At 37.9% G+C, this 22,827-nt stretch overlaps 2 protein-coding genes across 2 annotated transcripts in view; both read right to left on the bottom strand.

Annotated features, from left to right (window-relative positions):
• Positions 1-274: 274 nt before the first annotated feature.
• On the bottom strand, positions 275-739 carry LOC107688633 (nanos homolog 1-like). Its single transcript, XM_016486350.1, has one exon. It carries the CDS (start codon positions 701-703, stop codon positions 275-277), a length of 429 nt encoding a protein of 142 aa, XP_016341836.1. The 5' UTR covers positions 704-739.
• A 1,749-nt stretch (positions 740-2,488) lies between these two features.
• LOC107688618 (active breakpoint cluster region-related protein-like) overlaps positions 2,489-22,827 on the bottom strand; it is a 172,953-nt gene continuing 152,614 nt past the window's right edge. The window contains exons 17-23 of the mRNA XM_016486331.1: positions 8,052-8,111; positions 7,845-7,954; positions 7,191-7,330; positions 6,479-6,613; positions 6,241-6,346; positions 5,162-5,312; positions 2,489-3,895 (exon numbers count right to left, since the gene is read on the bottom strand). Of these exons, the coding sequence (XP_016341817.1) occupies positions 3,806-3,895; positions 5,162-5,312; positions 6,241-6,346; positions 6,479-6,613; positions 7,191-7,330; positions 7,845-7,954; positions 8,052-8,111 (792 nt within the window). The 3' untranslated portion in view covers positions 2,489-3,805. The remainder of the gene's footprint in view (positions 3,896-5,161; positions 5,313-6,240; positions 6,347-6,478; positions 6,614-7,190; positions 7,331-7,844; positions 7,955-8,051; positions 8,112-22,827) is intronic.

The raw sequence follows: 22,827 nt of genomic DNA, 5'->3' as shown, positions 1-22,827 counted from the left end.
TATGAATATTCATGAGATGATACAACATATTATAAGGTTTTTTATAATGCATTATGCATTCATTATAATGCCTTAAGAATACCCTTATAATGTATTATAAATATGGGCTTCATAGAAAGTGTTACCAACTATTTTTTATTTTTATTTTGAAAGGAACCATAAAAACACGTTTCAACCATCGATATGCAAACAACTTTTTGAACATATTTTCACAACATACTTCGAACACAGGCTTACAGTTTTGACGTGAATAAAAGTGTGCGAGTCCATTGATTCACATGTTGCTGGTCTTCGGTGTGTTTCTCAGCGTGTGCGCCCAGTCTCCAGTGGCGGAGCAGAACGGGCACACGTAGCTCCTCAGGATCGGGCAGAGGATCCGTCCGTCTCGGGCTTTCAGTCTGTGACTCGCGTAAACCACCGCCGTCTCTCCGTTTTGTCGGCAGAATCCGCAGGTGTCTCGCGGGGTGCGAAGGTCGCGGCTGGAGGAGGCAAAGGTGCTGGAGGCGCTGCTGGTGGAGCCGGCTCTCATGAAACCCTCCGCGGGTGTCCTACCCTCAGCTGAGGCTCGTCCTTCGTCGCGATGCTCCAGCAGCTGCGACAGAGTCTTGCGGAGATCCATGTAGTCGCGCCACATGAGGAAACAGCCGTCAGCTGCTGGGATGCTCTTCTCGCGCTTCTCGGTCATAGAGGAGGACTGCATCATGTCCGGGTTGAGTCAGGTGTGTGTCACCCATCATCACCCCGAACTATTTATAGGAGAATCGTCTAAAGACCCCAGACAGGAATGCGTTGTGTCTGGGGCACTGAACACCTGGCCCGTGCTTGACCGAGGTCGTCACAAGGTCACTAGGGTCAGGCTGACTTCCAGACTGAGTTCACGTGAGCGCTGCTGTCTGTCTGTCTGTCTGTCTCTTGTTAACATTGTAACATTTTCAACTAGTACATGCCAACTTGTGCTATTAAAAATAAGTTGCCAGAACCTACCAGTAAACAGCCTGACAAAATCTAAGCAAACAACCCTTACAAAACGAAGTTTATTCAGAAACAAAAACTAAATTAAAAATTAAATTAAAAGCTAAGTTTAAATTTAGATTCCCAAATGTGTTTTTCTTTATTGCTTTTGTTAACTTTAAGGTTCAAGTTTTTTTTTTTTTTGAGTTCATGTAATGTGTTATTTGGAATATATATACCAACAAACATTTTGAGATCATACACTCCAGGCTGGGCCATCTTTGATTTATCAAAAAAGATGATCCTTTTCTGTTATCAAAAATGTTGATTACACATGTTAATTAATGTAATAATCAGTGAATGTCAGTTTATTCAATGAATGTGAGTAGAATTAGTGAAGTTTCAAGTTGGCTCACTTTATCTTTTGAAAATCATATTCCATAAGTTATAAAAACAGCCTTCTTCTATCTTAAGGCCAAGTGCCACTGCACTGACAGACGCAGACCAACACTGACAGTCAACCGTGTACAGTATGTCACTTCTCAGACGTTCCAAGACCGACAAATGCAGATCCAACATCTTCAATCAGTGAAAACAAGTGCCAACCAACAGACACCGACAGGGATAACACACTAATGTCACGAATGTGTCTGTTGCTGTTCATCGGCGCCTGTCAGTGCGTTGTGAATTGGCCTTTAGTAACATTGCCAAGACGCGGAACATGATATCTTTTTCTGGTGCTGAAAAGCAAGTTCATGCATTCCTCTAGATTGGATTATTGTAATGCACTATAGGTGCTTGTACTGCATCCTCAATAAACAAGCTACAGTTCAAAATGCAGCTGCTAGAGTTCTTACTAGGTCAAGATAATATGATCATATCACCCCGGTTTTATCATCTCTACGCTGGCTACCTATTCAGTTCAGTATTTATAACAAAGTATTACTGCTTACTTATAAGGCCCTAAATGTCCCAAGTATGGAAATAATACACTTACAAGTATGCTACTTGTACTGTACATTGAAATTAGTACAGTATATACTTGGAAAATATACTTGAATGTTACTGAAGTTTACTTAATAAAAAATGAATTTCAAGAATACTTATTTTTGTAAGGGGAGTAATGAAACGGCAAAATCATACATATGCACAGATTATATCACAATAAACATGGGACACCTCTCCCCAAACTGATATTTGTATAACTAAATAATGAGTCAGTAAATAATTTCTATATGGAGCTCACACAGAGGCATAATCATGCTTAAAAACGTTGATACATTTGAGCTAAAGTTGTGTAAGTAATGTAGCATGTGGCTATTCAACACCTGCACTTTAATTCAGTGTTACTGGCTTTGTTTATGCTTTTAATAAGTATATGTCATGCTGTCCAATATTGATCAGTTTTTACAGCTAAGCATTGTTTACTGTGGATTTACTATCCAACAATTCACACCACAGTAAAGTCACCCCACATAAGCATATTTAAGATATTTGACTTCAAGTAGACCTTTTAATAAAACAAAAACTTGCTGTGCTCAATGTACACTTTTATTTATTTGACTAAAAACGGGGAAAAAAGGTCACATCAACATTTACCCTTGTTAATACAGTATACTCAATATCTTTCCAACAGAAGTAAAATACACCAGTTTTTAATTTCCTTTTATATTAAAATATCAACTAGTCTGCAATCTAACAGTGCTTATGAAGTACATGTCACTGGCTTTATAGCAGAAAAGTTACATTTTTCCCTCTGCTCTGCCAGTGGTCTTCAGCAGTGGAGTAATAATAATAATAATTAAATAAAATCAAAATACAAAGAAGAAATTGAACCTTTGTGTTATCCTGCCAACTTTTTATCTGACAAGCTGAACATGCAAAAAAAAAAAGGGCAATAACACAGACCTTTCTACAGAATAAACTGAAGTATCACCAGACACTTCAACTTGCAAAGGTGAAAGGAGATGATTTTTCTCCAAATCAAGACATAATTTTGCATTTTTCCAAGTATAATCTCACTACATTGCATACCGCGACTGGTCCCAAAAGCTGGCTGACTTAACTGTTAGTTTCTCTCTTCTACTGTATAATCAAGTCTATACTGACAGGAAGTTAAAATGAATCAAAAACAAATAGACCAAAAATTGCAAACGAAGGACTCTATAGTCTCAAAATGTACTGAACTGTACAGGCACAATTAAATCATAATAAATAGGGCAATTTTTGGCCTGGATGTACTTGGACAAGGAAGGTCTGGGATTTCAATGTTTTGCCCAGAAGGAAACATTCGCAGCATGAGATTTTATTTTGAACAAATGCATTTGCTCTATCTCTCTCACATAAACACACACACTCACAGCTCAGTGGCTTCATATCACATACACAAAAGCTTATGAAACAAAACAAAACAAACAAATAATATTTATAAACATGTAAATGCTGAGTTCACTTCCAGCTGCGGGATCACTGAACTGGGCTTCAGAGGAGATGCCACAATGGATGCAGACATCCCAGCATGCATCTGCAACTCAGACGAACCAACATCCCAAGACACAACCTTCAGATGGGACGGTGCATGATGTGTTTGACGTGTGTTTGTGTTTGGCAGGACAGCTGTGTGATAAGTGCAACATTTGTATAAGGTGATGCTGAATCCTGGGCTCGCTCGAGATGGTCCTCCTCTCGCTGCAGTTCTTCTCCGCACTGGAGCGAAGCTTAAGCTCCCATTACACATGAACACGACTGGAGACAACAAACGCAGGGGAGAATGGCCACAGTCTCTCTCTGTCCCCCCGTTGGCTTTGTACACAAAAAAGACCATGTTTGAGAGGAAGGGAGTCTGTTGTTGGAGTTAGACGTCAGTTGAGAAATAGAGTGTGTTCTTCTTCAGCTCAGCGAAGGATATGGGTGGATGCTGCAGGTAGTACAGCAATACCTGAACCTGTGAAGAGAGAGGAGGATTCATGACACTAACATTCTCAATCATATGTCAAACTATCAGCGTTATTCACCCACACCACTAGATGGTGCTGCAACTCCTGCATGAATGCCACTGTGAGTTTAGTCTGATGAACAATCTGGAAACTGCTACCAGTGTTGCCAATTTAGCAATTTTGTTGCTAAATTTAGCAATGTTGTATTTAAAATTAGTTATTTATATTTTAATATTATATTATGCATTTATATTATTTTATAAACACATCTAAATTAACATATACAAATTTAATTTTTTGCTGAGATTTGATGCAGACACACAATTTTGCATTGTGATTACGCAATGACGTCACCACGCAATGACATCGCAACGTCATTTAGCAACTTCCCCTGAAAATTAGTTGGCAACACTGACTGCTACTCTTTAGCATGGAACAAGCCATATCTAAGTTCAGAATTGGTTCTGACTGAAGAAAAGGGAACGAGCAAAACATTGTGTCCTAACCAGAGGCCAGATTATTTATAATGATAATAATAATAATGGTAGTTGTAGTAATAATACAATTATTATTATTATTATTAGTAGTAGTAGTAGTAGTAGTAGTAGTAGTATTAAGACTAAGAGCATATGAGCTACAAACTATAAATAATAATAATATTCATCATCATTATTATTGAGATCAAGAAAGCAACAAACTAATAATAGTAGGAGTAGTAGTAGAGGTATTAATAATACAATTATTAATAATAACAGGGTGGGTGTATGACTTCTGATTGTCTTATGTTGTGTCTTGGAGCATTTCAGTGGAAATTGGTTAACCATGGAAAATTCTCATGTCAGAGCTGGTTATGACTTTCAGCTCAGGCCGCTTGTTCAGTTTCTGATATATCATGAACAATCAATCCATAATGGCAGACATCAACAATCAAAGTGTCTCTTCAGATCCACTCACATAGCAAACATGCTGCTTTAGATGAGCAACACATGAGCGCATAAATGCATGAGTGAGCTGAAGAAGCCCAGTGCTCTGCTCTTAGCCTAAGGGCGGTGTGTTATGACAGAATGTAAATCAAGATGATGGAATAATCACAGACCACATCAGTATCACTGTAATAATGATGAGTACTGATGTGCATCTACAAACTGTCAAACACGCCAAACCACAATGCATTAACTGATATATGATACATCCATGCTGGGAAAGACTCCAGAAGTCGTTTCCAGACAGTGTAAAGCACTGAGTGAGCAGTGAGTATGTAAGCCAGGACTGACCTGTGCCATGACATCATGTGACCAGATGTCAGAGGCCAGTGTGATGTGGGCCTTACTGCTCTCCGACTCTGACGGTCTCAGCAGAGTGGGGCCAAACACTGTGGCCAAATTATGCAGAGACATCTTATTGACCGGCTCCTTCTCTGCCACCCTAAAATGAGAGGAAACAAACACCGATACAAAACTGAATCACATCTTATTAAACAATCATGAAGTTGAACAGAGTTTCTAATGACTCGACACGTGTACTGTAGCTCAAGTGTGATGTATAGAGTTGTCCAGCAGGTGAGCAGTGTTGTTAACTAAATCCAGCATGTGCCGTGTGTGTCTGTGATGTGTTAATGGGTAGTAGTTGGAGTTGGCAATATGGCCTCCAGAGAGATTATTTGTGACAGTGTTTATAAACCTGAGGCCTTGCTAGCTAATTGCCGACGTTTCAGAGAGATTCGTGTGAATTGCGACAGCAGTTTCACACGAACTAAAATAAAACAGAACCCGGGCATTTATGATGGTGACTGAACTGATGTTCGTATGAAGCTGCTGGCTTTAAAGAGTCATTGTCAACAACATTACTCAGCTTCAGGTATTGTCTTCCCTTCATTTAAATATATTTTAATCTGGAATTAATCAGCAGCCATTATTTCAGTCTTTAGTGTCACATGATGCTTCAGAAATCATTCTCATATGATGTTTTGGCGCTCAAGAAACATTTCAATGTAGAAAACAGCTGTTTTCAAGAATTGCGGTAAAATAAAAAATAAATAAAAAAAGCACAAAAAACAACAACATAATAACTGAGTACCATACAATTGACAATAAATCAGCATACTAGACTGATTTTTGAAAGATCATTTGACACTTAAAACTAGAATAATGACGAATTTGTTGGTTACCATGAAGAAAACATTCTAATGATAAATCATACTAAATTATGTTTTTTGAAAATGTAAAAATGCTGAACGCTTTCTGTAAGGATTGAGTATAGTGGTAGGGTTAGGAGATCGATTATACAGTTTGTACAGTATAAAAATCATTATGTCAATTAAACATGGAAACTCAACATGAGTGTGTGCTCTTACCTCTTCAGGTGTTCCAGTAGAGTGAGGAATGTGATGAGATTTGGGTCTGGTAGTGACCGTAACAGATGCATCATGCAGTTTTCTTTTGCTGCAGGATCTGATAGAGCTATGATGAAAAGGAGTTTGATAAAGTGGAGTGTTATAACACATCTAAACATTCTAAATGACTCCTATTTGCTACTAATCACACAGTGCTGCAGTTTTAAATGTGAAAGAGATTACAGATGAAAGGTCATACCAATGCCCTCCATGAAGGCCGGGTACAGTCGGTCTGTGAGAAGAGGTTCTGGCAGCTCCCTGAAATACAATTTCAGTGTCCCTGCTATGGCATTAATGTCCATATCACTCAACATCATCAGGATATCTTTGGTATCTGAGAAAGAGAGACAGAGAGAAAGAGTGAATGATTTGCCATCACAACAAACGCTGCAGGAAACACTCATGCAGGCTGAGTAATAAAGCTCCCGGTATGACATATGACATAATAGTGAGTAACACATGTATGCTAGCTGAAGGTACAGCTCTGGATAGTCCCTACAGACTATGTGTGTGTTTGTTTACTGAGCCAGCTGACAGCTGGAAGGGGTCAGACCTCTGCATGGCCTTTCCCACAACACTGCTGCTGCTTTCAGACTCAAGACACAGGCCTCCACTGACCTCACATAACCAGAGAGAGAGAAAACAGCGAAAGGAGACTGATGGGAAAATCAAAGAAAAATATAAGATGTATTAGGAATAAAGGAATGGAGAAAAATCTGACTAAAAGGGATCTGACTAAAAATGCTGATGCAAATTGCCACCTCTGTTCCCAGCCAATCAGACTGCAAGGTACCACCCAAAATGCCACCATAACCAAATCACAAAATAAAAAAACAAAGGCACATTTGGTACTTTTGCATATATAGTAGTTGTATGAGTATGTGAAGTGTAATTGGTTAATATTCTCTTACTGGCGTCAAACGCAGCTTTGAGGGCCTGGATGTCTGTGGCCACTCCAGAGATCCTGTAAATGCCCACTTCATCAATCCCTCTCTTCTCCACCTCCTCAATGCACTGCCGCACAATGTAAGGCACCTTGGAGCGTTCACGCCTGAGGAACAACAACAGGCAAAATCAATGTACATTATATAAACATACAGGGAGAAACTATGCCGGCTTTGACAAATGTTGTTCAGTAAGGCTAAATCCACCATAATGATGAAGTGTATTGATGCATTGTATTTTAAATATTTTAAGTCTGAAATAATGACAGTTTTTTTCATCCATATTGTGACATACTGTAAATCTGAAAGTAATGGATTATCAAAAAAGACAAAAAAAAGTAGCGTGGGGACTCCAGATTTTGAGATGGAGCCAGATCTGAAAGCAAGCTTGCAGAGGTGTGGTTTAAATGGACTAAATGATGGGAGAAGTCTTGCATAGAACGTCACCAGAAAGAAGTCATTTTCACCAGAAGGTCCAGTTATGACATATTAATTAAGGTCAAAAAAAAAAAAAAGAAAGAAACAAACAAACAAACAAATGCATGGATGAACCGTTCACAATAAGTTTAGTAACATGCATTTAGAAAATATCCCAGCTTTAAGACATGACATTTCACTCACTTTGTTACCACGCTGATTTTGACCCCAAACACGCCACTCTGCTTCTTAGATGGCGTTCGCTTCAAACTTAAGTCCCGACTTGTAAACTTCATGGAAAACTCCACTTTAATCTGAGAAGGAACCATAAATGAGATAAGTCACAAGAAACTAAGCGTAGGGCAATAATGCAAAAAGTATCAATACGATTGATGGGAAATAAATTAGTACCCCATTCATTTCTATGACGTCCATATGCCAGTTTTTGGACTGCACAGTCTGTGGGTCCAGCTGTAAAGAGACAGAGAGATATAAGTATGAGAATTACTTCATCGTTAATGCAATGCAATGCAAACACCGTGGCCTCACAGAATATTGTCACAGGTCAAAGGTTAGTTGTGAGAGACCACAAAAGACCAAGAGTGCTGAAGGATTATTAAATTAAGGCCGGTGAAAGAAATCAGAAAAATATTTCAACAATGAATACTGATAAATTGCCTCCAGAAGGAAAAAGCCCTGAGGCTCAGAAAACAGCCACAGTTTTGAGTATTTCAGGAGAAAAGCTGTTTATCAGGGTGCATGAGTGTATTTCAGGTTTATGATGCAATTCTTTGAGCAATATATCAGTAAACGCCTGCATTGTATGTTAAATTGCAAATGTATTTATTTGTTCACAATACACATTGTTTCAAAGCAGCTTTAAAGAAAATCATCATGCTAAAAGTTTATAATTTCTTAATGCCTTATGGTTGCATAGTTTACATTTTGCAATGATACAAGCAATCAAGCAGTTGAGATTTGCTATATAGTATGTCTGTTTCTACACGCAAAGTCTTTATGTGAACATGTTAAACCTACAACAGTGGCTTATTTTTATCTATCCCCCTCAAAATCATTTTGCTATTCTATCTAAAAATTCCCAGCCAGTCCTTTCTATAAAAAACCCTGAGAAAGTCACAGTAGATTTCTTCCCTTGTTATTGCATATCTAGACTGTAAATGTGAAAGTTAACTATACTAAACTGCTGCATGAGAGCAGGAGTCCAGCATGGATGAATCAAACCTGAATGAAGCCCTATAATGAACACTGTCTTCACTCAAACACGGCACTATAAACACAACATGAATCAATAAAGCAAGGATCACTACTTCAATAAACTGGATGTGTGACAGTGACAAAACTGTTATATTCAGAGATCAGGCTATTTCTGTCATATATACCACTGAGTGTTTGGTAGTTTCCATAATTCATAAGAACTCACACTATGATATTTAGGTGCTTTCGTGCTACTGTCCTATGAACATATAAGGAAAACCACTCTAGACAAAATCTGTGCTGTTTCCATTAACACACAACTCTCTGAGGAGAACAGACTTAGTTACACTCTCTCTCATATACACACCAGTTTCCCATGCTACATGCCACAGACAAGATGGATGATGGGAAGGGCTATCTAGGGAGGACTCTCCCCACTCTTAAAGGGGTAATATGATGGCCCCCCCCCCCCCCCCACACACACACCCCACACACACTCTTAAACTAATCTGTCAATCAAGCCTAAAGGTACACAATAATAAACAACCTGACAGTCTGAACCAGTTACTGATCACTGTTAGAAATCCATTAAATATGCTGTACTGATCTAAACTAAGACTCAATCTAAACCAATTCCTGTGCATGTGCATTTGATTAAACTTCACTAACAATCAACATGAAGTTGGCAGACGCATGAGGGAACACAAACAGCACACATGCTGACAAAACTGCCATAAAATTAACATTTACAGGAAAACATGAATAGGTTGAATAGCTTTTTATGGGAAGGTCTGACAAGGTCTGTCAAGCACATAAAACTGCATTAGCTTGTATCACTAAAATCTATTCTCTCAATACAATTAGTGGGCAATCATCATTACTGATGCAGTTTGTACACATATTAGGACTATAATGAGATTCTTATCAGATATTTATGGAATGCTGCAGCCTTGTTATTATCCCACTGCTAAACCAATATGACATGTTTACACCAATCACATTAACAGGCTAATAAATGGCTATTTTGAGCTCAGCAGTGAGGATTCAGGGAGTCTGGTGTTCACTGCGGTTCTGAGGTTAATCCAGATCAAATTATCTGACATTTAAAAAAATGTATTGACCTTGACAGAGTCATGAGGGTCTGCATGGCTCTCTATTGTATTTTATTTATTTTTCTTTACTGTGTACTTTGATTTAGCAGACATATTATTTTTTTTTTTTAGAATTTGTGTCATCATAAATCACAATTATGTCAAACTATTTAAGAAAGGCTTTTTATTATAGAATATATTTATTCAAATCATCATAAATCTAGTTTTGAATAACCTAAAAGATCTGGGCAACTCCTTGACTGATAAACTCTGAAGTCATATGCATGTCAAATCACTTGTAGCTGTCATTCTCTTTATGAACTATTAATGAAAATAACAGTATTTATCACTCCAAACACTCTGACAGCCATATTCTTCTGCAATATGAATGTAGCTGTACAGATCCCAAATACACATGCTACACATGCCCTTACTTGAGCCTTTCTCTAACCTTCTGGTGCTTCTTACAGTACTTCATTAAAAATGTATGGAATCAAACAGGTCCATGATATGCCAAGAAAATCCTTTAATACAGCTAAACGGCTTACCATCACAGAGACTCGGCTTGTAGTCACCTCATCTGCCCAAGTGCTTTCCTCCCAACTCCTAGTAAAGGTCCGAGGGGATTTCACCTCACATCACCCCACAAACACCACTTTTCCCTTTCCTCTGGGAAATCTCAGAGTTTGGGATAAAAGAGCCCAAAATGTATGTCTATGGGATTATTTTAACAGCATACTCAATTGATTCCCAATAAGCCGGACTGGACAATCATTTTAGAAGTGGTGTGAAGGTCAGAGTGGAAACTTGTTCTCAGCATGTACCAACCATCTTCAAGACTTTACACCAGTCAATAGTACTGTATCTTCAATGTCCTCATTTAACTGCTCAGGGACTGCACAACCAAAACAAAGATGGGAGCTCCTCAGCTCTGAAATATTTTGAATTAAGAGCATCCGTGCAGACCTGAGAATGAGGTTTATGTTTTCTGACCCAAAAGCTTTGAAAAGGTGAAATGAGTTCTGAGGAGCTCTGGTCCACGGCAACCTCAAACGATCTCTCTAATAACAGCCACATGAAAAATCATCTAGAAAACAGGATCAATCACATAAATATTCTTTGAGAAAAAAGGGTAACACTTACCATAGTAAATATGTTATTACCATGTCACATGCTGAAAAACCGTTTTAATTATCACGGTACATGTCCAGAAATTATTACCATGACACATATCGCAAAAAAACACATGCTATAACTACACCTACAAAAAAGTATTCTTGGTATTCTTGGATGTACCATGCAAACACCATAAGACATAATTTAACTACCTTGGCACAATTTTAAACACAGAATATTTCAAAGTACCATTGTATTACCATTTGATTCAACAGCATATGGTATTACAATTGTACATGTCTAAAAAAAACAAGGTATTACCACACTAGATGCCTAGAAACCATGTGTTATCATGAAAAAGTGGTATTATTACAACACATGCCCAAAAAGTTATAGTGTTCCCATGATACATATTGAAAAAAACATGGTATTATCAGGGTAATAAGAAATATTTATTTACAAATGGATGTTATAGTTAGTATAGAGCACTGAACTTTGGAGATACAGATCTCCATTCTGTTCTCTTCCTTCCTGCCATCTCGTTCTCTCTCATTCAGCACGTCCCCCACCTCCCACCCCGTCTCCCTCATCTCCCTCTGTTCTGCCAGCCTGCTGCTGTACGGAGCAGGAACACAGTGTTCTCTGGCCGGCCTCTCTCTGCTCTCTCTCTCTCGAGTCAAAGAGTCTCTGCACAGAGGGTCCTTATAGAGAACAAAGGGAGGAAGAACATGATATCAGTGCATTTGTTACAAATAAAGCAGGCGCATGCAGCACATGAGTCATTGTTAAAATGACTATAAAACCCCACTACTCCTCTGATTATGTGTGTGTATGTGTATGTGTATATATATATATATATATATATATATATATAGTGTAGTGTAGAGCCTCACAAATAGCTTTGAGAAGAGCCGCTGACTGACAGATTGCACATGGTTCAGCAAACTAAGGTTACACTGACCTATAATGACTGATGCATTGTCATATTATATTCCCATGGTTTAACACTGAAATATACACTACTGTTTAAAACATAGAAGTGAGTAATGATGTTGAAAGAAATGAACACTGTTTTCAAAAAGGATGCATTAAATTGATCAAGGGTGACAGTAAAACATTTATAGTTACGTATAGACATATTCTCTTCTAATTCATTTTCTATTTATCAAAGAATCCTGAAAAGTATATAGATTTCCACAAAAATATTGAGCAATTAGTGCTTTGAACACTAATAATAATAATGAGACATTTTTTTCTGAGCAGCAAAATCAGCATTTTAGACTGAATTCTGAAGGATCATGTAACATTGAAGACTGGAGTAATGGCTGATGAAAATTCAGCTTTGCCTTCACAGGAATAAATTACATTTCAAAATATAATAAAATATAAAACAGTTATTTTCAGTTGTAATAATCTTTAACAATATGGCCGTTTTACTGTATTTTTGGTCCAATAAAAAGCAGTCTTGGTGACTATATAAATCTTTTCAAAAAATTTTACCAACCCCAAACTTTTGTTCTTTATACAGCAAGAACAGGGAAATAAAATGATGAGACTACAAGCTCATAACATCATTTCTTTGTCACAGCACTCGGCAACAGTGCAGAAAACTATGCCAAGAGTATTTTAGAATCTGTCAGCATTGGTAGAAGAATTCAGACTTTGAAGAACCAATATTGGAACCAAATGTCATGAAAAAGTCATGACAAATCAGAAAATGGAATCAGTTGGGACCAGCTCGCAAATCCCATCTCTACACAATTCTATCTTTCAGAGGTTGCTTCCTTGAAGAAGCCAAAACAGTCAAACTCATCTTTTATAAAGTATAACATCCAGCTCCAGTGTACTGTCAGATGTTCAGACGGAGGCGATTTATGTGATTGGTGTAGCTCTGTGCTCGTCCTCCTTACATGAAGAACCTCGGTATTGCATAATAAAGCCTAACGCATTGCTGAAGATGTAATGTGACTCATGTTGTGAGCAAACATGCACAAATACAGCAAAAACAGCTTGTATTTATGCTGCTTAGTTTATACTGTAAGAACACACAGGGAGCAATGCAGGCTAAAGCACTAAAATAAACAAACAGCTTTGTTAAACAAGCTCTCAGTGAAATATCATGCTATGTTCCATAACGTCCTGACCAACCTATTTATCAAGACTATATGACACGCTACAGCCAGACACCCAGCGTTACCCTTCTTCACACATCTCTCCGAGGCATGAGGCCAGTAGTTACAGCTCTCAGTCTGGAGATGTCTTGGCATTTGCAGGAGAATGCGTGTTTGCTCAGTGTGTGGTGTGGGAAAGAGACGTAATTACTGTGGTATTCAGAGGTTGGTGTGGAGGTCAGACTGATGTTTGCTTTAGTGTTCTGATGCATTGGGCTGATGTCACAGGCTCGGCCTGCCTGGCTGGACTGGGCCTGTTCCAGTAAATGTAACTTAATCACACAGGAAATGCCAATAATCTGCTGACTCATAAACATGATCATCAATGTCATGCTCACATCTCTTTTACAATAATCATACATATTTTTGTACAACATATTCGAAGCCCCTCAATATAAGGTATTTAAACACAACACTTGTATGACCAAAGTACTGGTGGTATCATGGTACAGTGACAGTATCAGATGGTAATACCATAGAACTGATATATAATATACCATGACACTAAATGATTATCATATACAGTACATAGAGTACCATTTACAGTAATATCAAAAGTCCCAGGCATTACTACAGTACTGTATGTTTTTATAAAGGAAGAACACAACAGCATAATTATAAAGCAAAGTAATGCTATTGTGTCCAAAAACATGAGCAAAAGTTTTTTTTTGTTTTTGTTTGTGTGACTGCTAAAAATAGAACTAAAAGTAACTACAGAAACTAAAAACAACGACCCCAGGAGACAAGAAATCCAGTTATCGTAAATACTCTGAAAGTTATGGAGCATAAGATATATTTTTAACAGACTGTCGTTAAAGCAGTGACTGTTAGATGCTAATGTCTCTGTTGCTAATAAATGCAAGCCAGTTAACCTAAAAGAGGACAGTGTCATAAATCAAGCTAAACAGCTGTTAAAAGAGAACCATGAATAACACAATTCCTCATGGACCCATTTGGTACAATTGCACAAATCATCATGAAACAAAACGTGAAAGAACTACTGAATCAGACACAAATATTCCAAAAGCACAACCATGCATTTTTAACATGACACAATGGCGTACACTGGGCACTGTAAAAATAAAGTGTTACCGAAACATCCAAATTAACATATTGTTCACAACAAGGTACCATGGTACTACCACAGCACATATTTGTATAAAGAGGAAATCCAAGCAGGTCAACAGCTGTTGTGTCCAGTAACGGACCTCGCCATCACCCTCCTCCACTTCATCAGCCCAATACGCAAGGCCTTGTGGGGGTTCAGCAGCCCCTCATAGAGGTCTGGTGCCCTCACACTGGCAGCAGAAGATTTATGTAGGTGATAAAAGCATCCATTAGCATATAGCTGGCATTTAAAGGCCTTTAAAGAGTAGCAGGGTTCATCAGTGGTTCAGTCATTAGCATGTTATAACCTGGAGCACCATTTGTGAAGCAGCATAGGCTGGAGAGAAGATAGTTACAGCAGAGGATGGGTTCATCTCTGGGGACATATTCTTCTTCTCGTGCATAATACATCTCTTTCACACAGACCCTCCGTCCTTCTGTTCTTTCATTCCTTTGAAAGGAGGAACAATTTCAGCATTGCCACAAGGGGCACTATAGTGAGCATTAGTGTGGACTGTCTTCTTAAAATCAGTTTTCTCTTTCAGGTCAACTACTATCAAATGCAGCAACAATTTACTGAATACAGTATACTGGCACATGCTCCTTGAGCATTAAGGTTTGTTAAAGGGGTAGTTCACCCAAAAATTAAAGGTCTGTCATTATTTACCCATCATTCACCCTCATGCTGTTCCAAAACTGTATGACTTTCTCTCTTCCGTGGAGCATGAAAGAATTAAATGAAAGTCAGCTGGGTGCAATGTTAATCTATTATGTTTCACAGAACAAAGAAAGTCATACAGGTTTGAAATGACATGAGGGTGAGTAAAAATTTTGGGTGGACTATCCCTTTAAAACCACAGTGAGGAAAATGTGCTCATAAAATACAGACGAATTACACTTACAATGGGTTGGCAAAGTATTCACATCTGTGCTTGCATAATGATCAGTGATTCTCAACTAGTTTTGCTTCAGGACTAAGATTTTATATTGGATTTTACATCAAGTGGCAATCCAACACAGCATCAAAATTGTGTACAACTCTACAAAAATTCATTCTCAGTCAATCATCTATATAAATTGGCTAGTGACTGTGGTTGGCATCTTCCAGCGAGATGCAGGAATTCATATGGATTTTTAGCATGCATTGGTTGCAACCTCGTTATTAAATGTGTACACTTGGTAATGTGCACATAGTTTTGGACACTTCTACAAATGTCTGTCCCCTCACATAATGCACTATATAAGGGCATGGGGGGGAGGCATGATTTTGGACACAGCCTATGTTTCTGGCCTGAGGGGTTGAAGTGGAGGTGTGTTCTGTTGAGATTTACGTTTATCAAATGAAAGCGGGTCTGTGGAGGTCAGACATAAGCAGGCCATGAGACAACACTGGGATCATTCATGACCATATCAAAGGAACACACTCATACAGATAACCACACACACTCTCTTGGCCACAAAGACTCATTCAATATTCAGTCAATGAGACTGGCCATCTGTGAGAAAGTTTACAAGCGTGTTTCAAAGCATTTTAAAGTGCAATGGCTGCAAAATTAGGTTTGTTTATAAATGTAATTGGCAGTAAGTGGCAATTATGTGTGTATCTATTACACCGGTGTCTGAATATGAGCATATATGAGTAACTGTCTGTGTTTGTCTTTATATATGAGTAACTGTCTGTGTCTGTCTTTAAGTGTCAATACCTGTGGGTAGACAAAGACAGGGTGTGTCTGTACAGTAAATGTACATGATTTACAGACAGAATTCATCCTATAAAGGAATATGCTACTATATATCTGATACCACCAGAATGATGTTTGAGAAACAACAGAGGGAGAGGAAGTCTGAGAAAGACAAAGCAAGAGACAGAGAACTTCAAAAGAGCGTGTGCTCGGCACATGGAAAGATATGGGTCTTCCTTTGTTCTGTATTAATAACAAAAGCTATTAACATAAAGTCACAGTGATGTTTGAGACAGCTACATCCGAGGGGTCTTTGTCTGTAATCTGACTCTACGGTCAGTCCTGGGTCAGTGGATCAGGAAAAGCACTGACCTGACTGGGCAGAGGACACATACAGAAATACAGCAGAGGCTAAAATGCTTTGTTCTTATAGCTAGAAAGACTATGCACACAAATCACTGCTCAAAGTGCTGGCAGGGCACATACCCCACGTAGAGAGACCTAGATTTCACCAACTCACATCGTCACACGAACACAAACACACACACGCAGCTGCACACCTACTCCCACAGTCACAGTCAGACAATTTTCTTTAGAATTTTCTATTCAACAAAGAATCCTGAAAAAAAAAAAAGTATCACAGTTTACACATGCACTCCAAAAAAATAAAAAATAATTCAGCCACAACACTGACAACAATAAGAAATGGATCGTGTGACACCGAAGACTGGAGTAATGAATGCTGACAATTCAGCTTTGCCATCACAAGAATAAATTACATTTTTAAAAGATATTAAAATAGAAAAGTTAATTGCAATAATATTTCACAATTGTACATTTTAAACTGTATTTTTGGTCAAATAAATGCGATCTTGGTGATAATTGTGGAAAAAAACCTTAACCTTCAAACTTTTGAATGGTATTATACAGTATATTTATTGTATAAGTATATACTGAGAAGTCAATGAATTGAAAATAAAATAAAAAACGAATCCTTAAATAATGTTATTTTCAATTGGGATGTCAATCACAATCACACAAATCCCCTGCAGTTCCACCATCAAAACCTCTGTCTGTCTGAAAAATATTGCATTTTGATTCTGCCTCAATGAATAAAGATTCATAGGTTCATTTAGAAACCGTGCTCTGGATATACTTCGGTCCTATAAGAGCCTCTGCAAATGCATGAGAATAGCTGTTGTTGTAATTATGAATAAAAGATTATTCAGTGGTGTGTGTGAGAGTAAAGGTGTGATTAATTGACCTCCATCAGTGGGTGGGTGATACTTGCCAGGGGCTCTGAGGACAGCAGGTTAAAGTGATAATTAACCTCTAACTGCAGCCAGACCCCCCACCTCATATTCACAAAACACACACAATCACTACAGCCCAACTAACATCTAAAGTCCAACAACACTGAACACACTCATTCATAAAACGAGAGTGAACAAACCACCAATGTACAAAAGCAAAGGAAGGATGAAAGGCATACTTCTATTACTATTATTTACCCCAACATATATTTAAACGTCTTCATGTTCAGTAACTTTGTAATATAATCTTCTGAAGAACGAAACATATACAGGTGAAGAAGAAAGCAGGTCCAAGATAGAGGGAACTGATCTGCCACAAAAATGCAAACACCTTTCACAAAAATTATTTTATAGGATCAACATTCTGCTTTTCGATTCCATAAACCAACAGCATGATAAAGAGCAGATTCTCAGACTGAGAACATGAGAGCAGAGAGAGGATGTAACAGATGGAGAGAGAATGAAAGAGCGAGTGACCTTTTGTCGGAGCAGTTTACTGCGCACACGGCCCCACAGTTTGGCACCGGTGTTGGTGTGTCTTTTGATGGTTGAAGGATTGTCCACGCAGCAGTGCTGCTCCACGCGTTCACACACCGAGTTCAGATTACAGTCCGTCACCACGATCTCTGTCATCCTGACTGTGTTCCTCTCGCAGCCGTGCACTGGGAAAGAGAGGGGGGAACCTGACCCCCAGAAAACCAGGAGAACGATTCCCAACGGAAAAACCAAACTCTTCCCAAATTCTTCACAGAAAACCGATTGTTTTGTCTCTTGTTTCTTTACTTGGAGTTTACAAGACAAAATTCTCCACTTCTTGTGTTAAGTGCTCTCTGAGAATGAAAAAATGACTAAAAATCAGCAGAGAAACGAACCCTGAGAAATAAAGGGCTCATTTATGGAGAAAAGTAAATATTGCCATGGTTTTGTCTTTTCTCAGGCTTAATAATTGAACTATAGATCCTTCAGTGGATGTTAAAGTAACTCTCTCCCCTGCTGCTCTCTGCTGTGCTCTTCTCAACATCTGATCTCCAGAAAACCCAGAGACCGAGAGGAAGAAAGAGTGGGAGGAGAAAAAGAGAGAGGGAGGGAGAGAGGGAGTGGGTGAGTTGATTCTATCACCAAGCAGTTTTTAAGATGCGAGACGGAGGGAGAGACATTCTTTGTGTGTCGAGTTACCTCAGTATCTCACCAAACGTGTCAAGAACATTTCACCCCCAAATGAAAAGAAAGAAATATTATTGAAAGAAATTATGTTTTGCATGAATAAAATAAGATTTTTTTATTGTGACATTTTATAACAAATTACATTCCCACAGTCAGAGCAGTATTATGCAATAAATAAATAAATAAACAAACAAACTATGATGTGTAATGCACATTATATGTAAAGCGTGCAAAGTGTAAAACTGTACATATAATATACAATAGAATTTTGGTATGTATACGTTTTTTACACTAAAATTAATACTTTTCATCAAGGATGAACTAAATTATTCAAAAAGTCTTATTAAAAAATATTTCTATTTAAACTAAATGCTGTTTAATTAATACTGAAATATTAAGCAGCACAACTGTTTTCAACATTGATAATAACAAGAATTGTTTATTGAGCAGAAAATCAGCACATTAAAATGATTTCTGAAGGATCATGTGACACTGAAGACCTGACTAGTGGCTAATTTAATAACATTAAAAAAAAATGTTACTGACCCTGAATTTGTGAACAGCGGTGTATATATAATTATTTATTTATATTACATTCATATTTATATATATATTCATATTAATTTTTTACAGTAATAAGAATCACTGATAATAATTAGAATTACAAAAAAAGGAGTAAAATCTAAATAAAAAAAAAACTAATAATTTAATGTAAAACATACTTAATTGTCATAAAATGAATGTTAAGTATACAAAAATCTTACTGGTCAGCTTAAGCTTAATTTTCTTATTTAACTTCTTATATTCCTGTTTTGATTTTGGGTTGAAATTTGACCTGGACAGATTTTTTTCACATTAACCCGCAAACCTCAGTAAGTGACTGAACCACCATGCTCTCTGCTTCTCTTCAATAACACCACAAACGCAAAGTTAGAGACAAAAATACCCTTAAAGTTTGTGCGTCAGTGAACACAAACACATTTCATCATCTGACACTATTGTTACAGAGCACAATCTCTGTTTCTGTAATCTGTAATCTCTGCAGTGTGTGTCACTGGGAGCCTGAGGCGGCCGTGTCTTGTGGGTGTTGGTGTATGTATGCTGGTTATGTAAGCAGGAGTAGTATTGTTCTACATCTTCTGTCCTCATGCTAGTCTCTAGAGCTGCACGCAATGGTTCCTACCAGGTAAATTTGCTCTGCTTCCTTCTCTCTCTTTCCATTTGTCCTTACGCCACCTTTGCATCCAAATCTCATTTATATTGCATAAGACTGGAAAAATCACTGTATTACTAGTTCTTTGTAAAACCTCACAGGTGCTGCAGGAGCTGTGCCTGGTGTATGTGAACATCAAACTAAAAATAATAATAATAAGTACTAAAAATAATGCCGTACTAGTGCTGGACCATGCAGTTAAGCACATCCAGTTACCCAGGATTCATCTGAACATGCTATGTTTCAGGCCTCCACGTAATCAGCATCCACAAAACCCTGCAGCACTTCACAAAGTTCCATGTATTCCCTGCCTCCTGTGTGCTAGTTCATTAAATATTTTGGCTAAATTGATTATGCTTTCAGCTACCAAAAATAGTACTGTATAGTACTCTCAGCACTGTGTAACACATGTTTGAATTCATTAGACAGACTTCCATAGATTAAAATCACCGCAGATAGTCTACAGATTCCAGCTGCCTTGGAAATATCACAACACAGTGGTCGTCTTTCCAATCACCTGCAGGAAAAAGTTCCAGTTTAACATAGTGAAGATGTTGTTGGTTTGTTGCTTGTTCAAGGCTCTCTAAAAGCTCTAACTAGCTTTACTAAGATTGTCTATCAATTCAAGCTCAGCCATACAGACTCATAATCAATCTGGTAATCCAGTGAATCGATTAATATTATTTAATAGACCTGAGCTAAGATGAACTAACAATGAACAGTTGTATTTTTACATTAACTAAAGGGACTTAATGTAAAGTGATACCAAAGCTTTTAAAGATATTTATTATTATTATTTATTTATTTATTTATCTTGTATTTTTATGGTCGTCAAAGTTAACTCTAAAACTGCTCTTTACTGTTTTATTGGTAAAAAAAAAAAAGTGATATGCTAAATAAATTTGAACTGAAAATCTAACATCACTTTCTTAAAAAAAAAAATCAGATATTTTAATTTCAGCTTCAATAATCCATTTAATATCACATTTTCATCTCACACAGTATAAACTGGTCTTTACACAATGTATATTTATATTTTAAAAGGGGGTCATCATCAAATTTGGTGGTCACTAACTTCAAAATGTTTGAAAACCCCTGATTTAGATTACCTTGCAACAGATAAAGACCATTAAGTTTTGGCTTTGATCAACTAGAAACCATGTAAAACCGGCTACCATTAGCAGGATTCTTGCTCTATGTAGTGTGTGTGTGTGTGTGTGTGTGTGTGCATACTGTGGTGGGGGTTTATGTGTACTAAACCATATGGAAAAATGATGAGCTATGACCTGAATATATGACAACATTACTGACGTGTGCATACAAAAATGTTTTAATGCTAAAAGCTTCAGATTGTAGTTCTATCTTAGTCTGACACAAGACTGATAAAGAGTGAATTAAAGGCAGTGAACGTCTGATACACAGCAGCGCGTCCTTGGATAGTGAAGATCTCAACCCATACTTTTAGATTTGGCATTTTGCTACTTCTTATTGAGAGCAGTAACAGGGATTTAAATGCCAGATTTAAACTTGAATTTCCCAAATAAGCAGCACAGCTCAATGTGTGCACTATTAGGCCAAGGTTCTGTTAATAAAGTAACTCTTAGAAAATTCATTCGAATTTTTATGTATTCCTTTAGATAAAGACCAGGGCACAGCATGTTAAAACTCTATGTAGTGTGTGAGTGTGTGTGTGTGTGTGTGTGTGTGTGCATACTGTGGTGGGGGTTTATGTGTACTAAACCATATGGAAAAATGATGAGCTATGACCTGAATATATGACAACATTACTGACGTGTGCATACAAAAATGTTTTAATGCTAAAAGCTTCAGATTGTAGTTCTATCTTAGTCTGACACAAGACTGATAAAGAGTGAACACTCTCATTATGCAGGTTAAAAGCATCATCGTGTGGAGGTGGCAGTACAGTGTGTGTGTGCGTGCGTGCGTGTGTGTGTGTGTGTGTGTGTGTGCATACTGTGGTGGGGGTTTATGTGTACTAAACCATATGGAAAAATGATGAGCTATGACCTGAATATATGATAACATTACTGACGTGTGCATACAAAAATGTTTTAATGCTAAAAGCTTCAGATTGTAGTTCTATCTCAGTCTGACACAAGACTGATAAAGAGTGAATTAAAGGCAGTGAACGTCTGATACACAGCAGCGCGTCCTTGGATAGTGAAGATCTCAACCCATACTTTTAGATTTGGCATTTTGCTACTTCTTATTGAGAGCAGTAACAGGGATTTAAATGCCAGATTTAAACTTGAATTTCCCAAATAAGCAGCACAGCTCAATGTGTGCACTATTAGGCCAAGGTTCTGTTAATAAAGTAACTCTTAGAAAATTCATTCGAATTTTTATGTATTCCTTTAGATAAAGACCAGGGCACAGCATGTTAAAAGAGCCTCCAATCTGAGGGCACGGCTTTGGCCCAGGGCTGCTTCGGAGAAGACTTAATGGGCCAAAAGGAGACACAGGGATTGAAACGGCTGCGGCGTCAGTGATATAATTACCGATTAAGATGCGTTGGGTGTTCTCGGCAGTTTGAGCGCTCTACCTCTCTTTCTCTCTGCCTCCAGAGGGTTGTGGTAAGAGGGCATGTAAGAACACTGCGACTGGTTATTTTTAAAATAGAGATAAAATGCAGCAGACTCATTCAGGCTACGCATCATCTTTCTGAGGAAAGAATGTTTGGGAAAAAAGGCGAGGCAATTTAGAATGAGGCAGCTGGGCTTAAACGTGCTTTAAACACGTATTATGGGATGCTATAACAGTAAAACCCTTGTTTCCACCATAGTACATCTTTTCTCCAGAAGCATCGTGCCCCTTTAGAGCCAAGTGGATTGTGAATACAACTTACAAAAGCATTATTTTTATCTTAAAGGGGTCCTATTATGCACTTTTACAAAGTCTTGATTTGGTTTTCGGGATGTTCTTGAATAGGTTTTCATGCTTGATTGTTCTAAAAACGCATTATTTTGCATGTTCTACATTATTGTGGCATCTCTCTTCCCAGTCTGTCTCAAACACCCTGTTTAGTTCCTGTTTCAATAAAACATCTCTTTCCGAAATACGAAATGCGCTCTGATTGGTTAGCTGCACTTACATA

Source organism: Sinocyclocheilus anshuiensis, unplaced genomic scaffold, assembly GCF_001515605.1.
Source record: "Sinocyclocheilus anshuiensis isolate Anshui unplaced genomic scaffold, SAMN03320099.WGS_v1.1 scaffold805, whole genome shotgun sequence".
Classification (NCBI taxonomy): domain Eukaryota; kingdom Metazoa; phylum Chordata; class Actinopteri; order Cypriniformes; family Cyprinidae; genus Sinocyclocheilus; species Sinocyclocheilus anshuiensis.
Note: the sequence above shows the minus strand (reverse complement) of the source record. Positions and strands in the feature narration are given on the sequence as shown.

Coding starts and splice junctions, on each gene's coding strand:
- LOC107688633 (XM_016486350.1), bottom strand. CDS start 703: ATGATGCAGTCCTCCTCTATGACCGAGAAGCGCGAGAAGAGCATCCCA.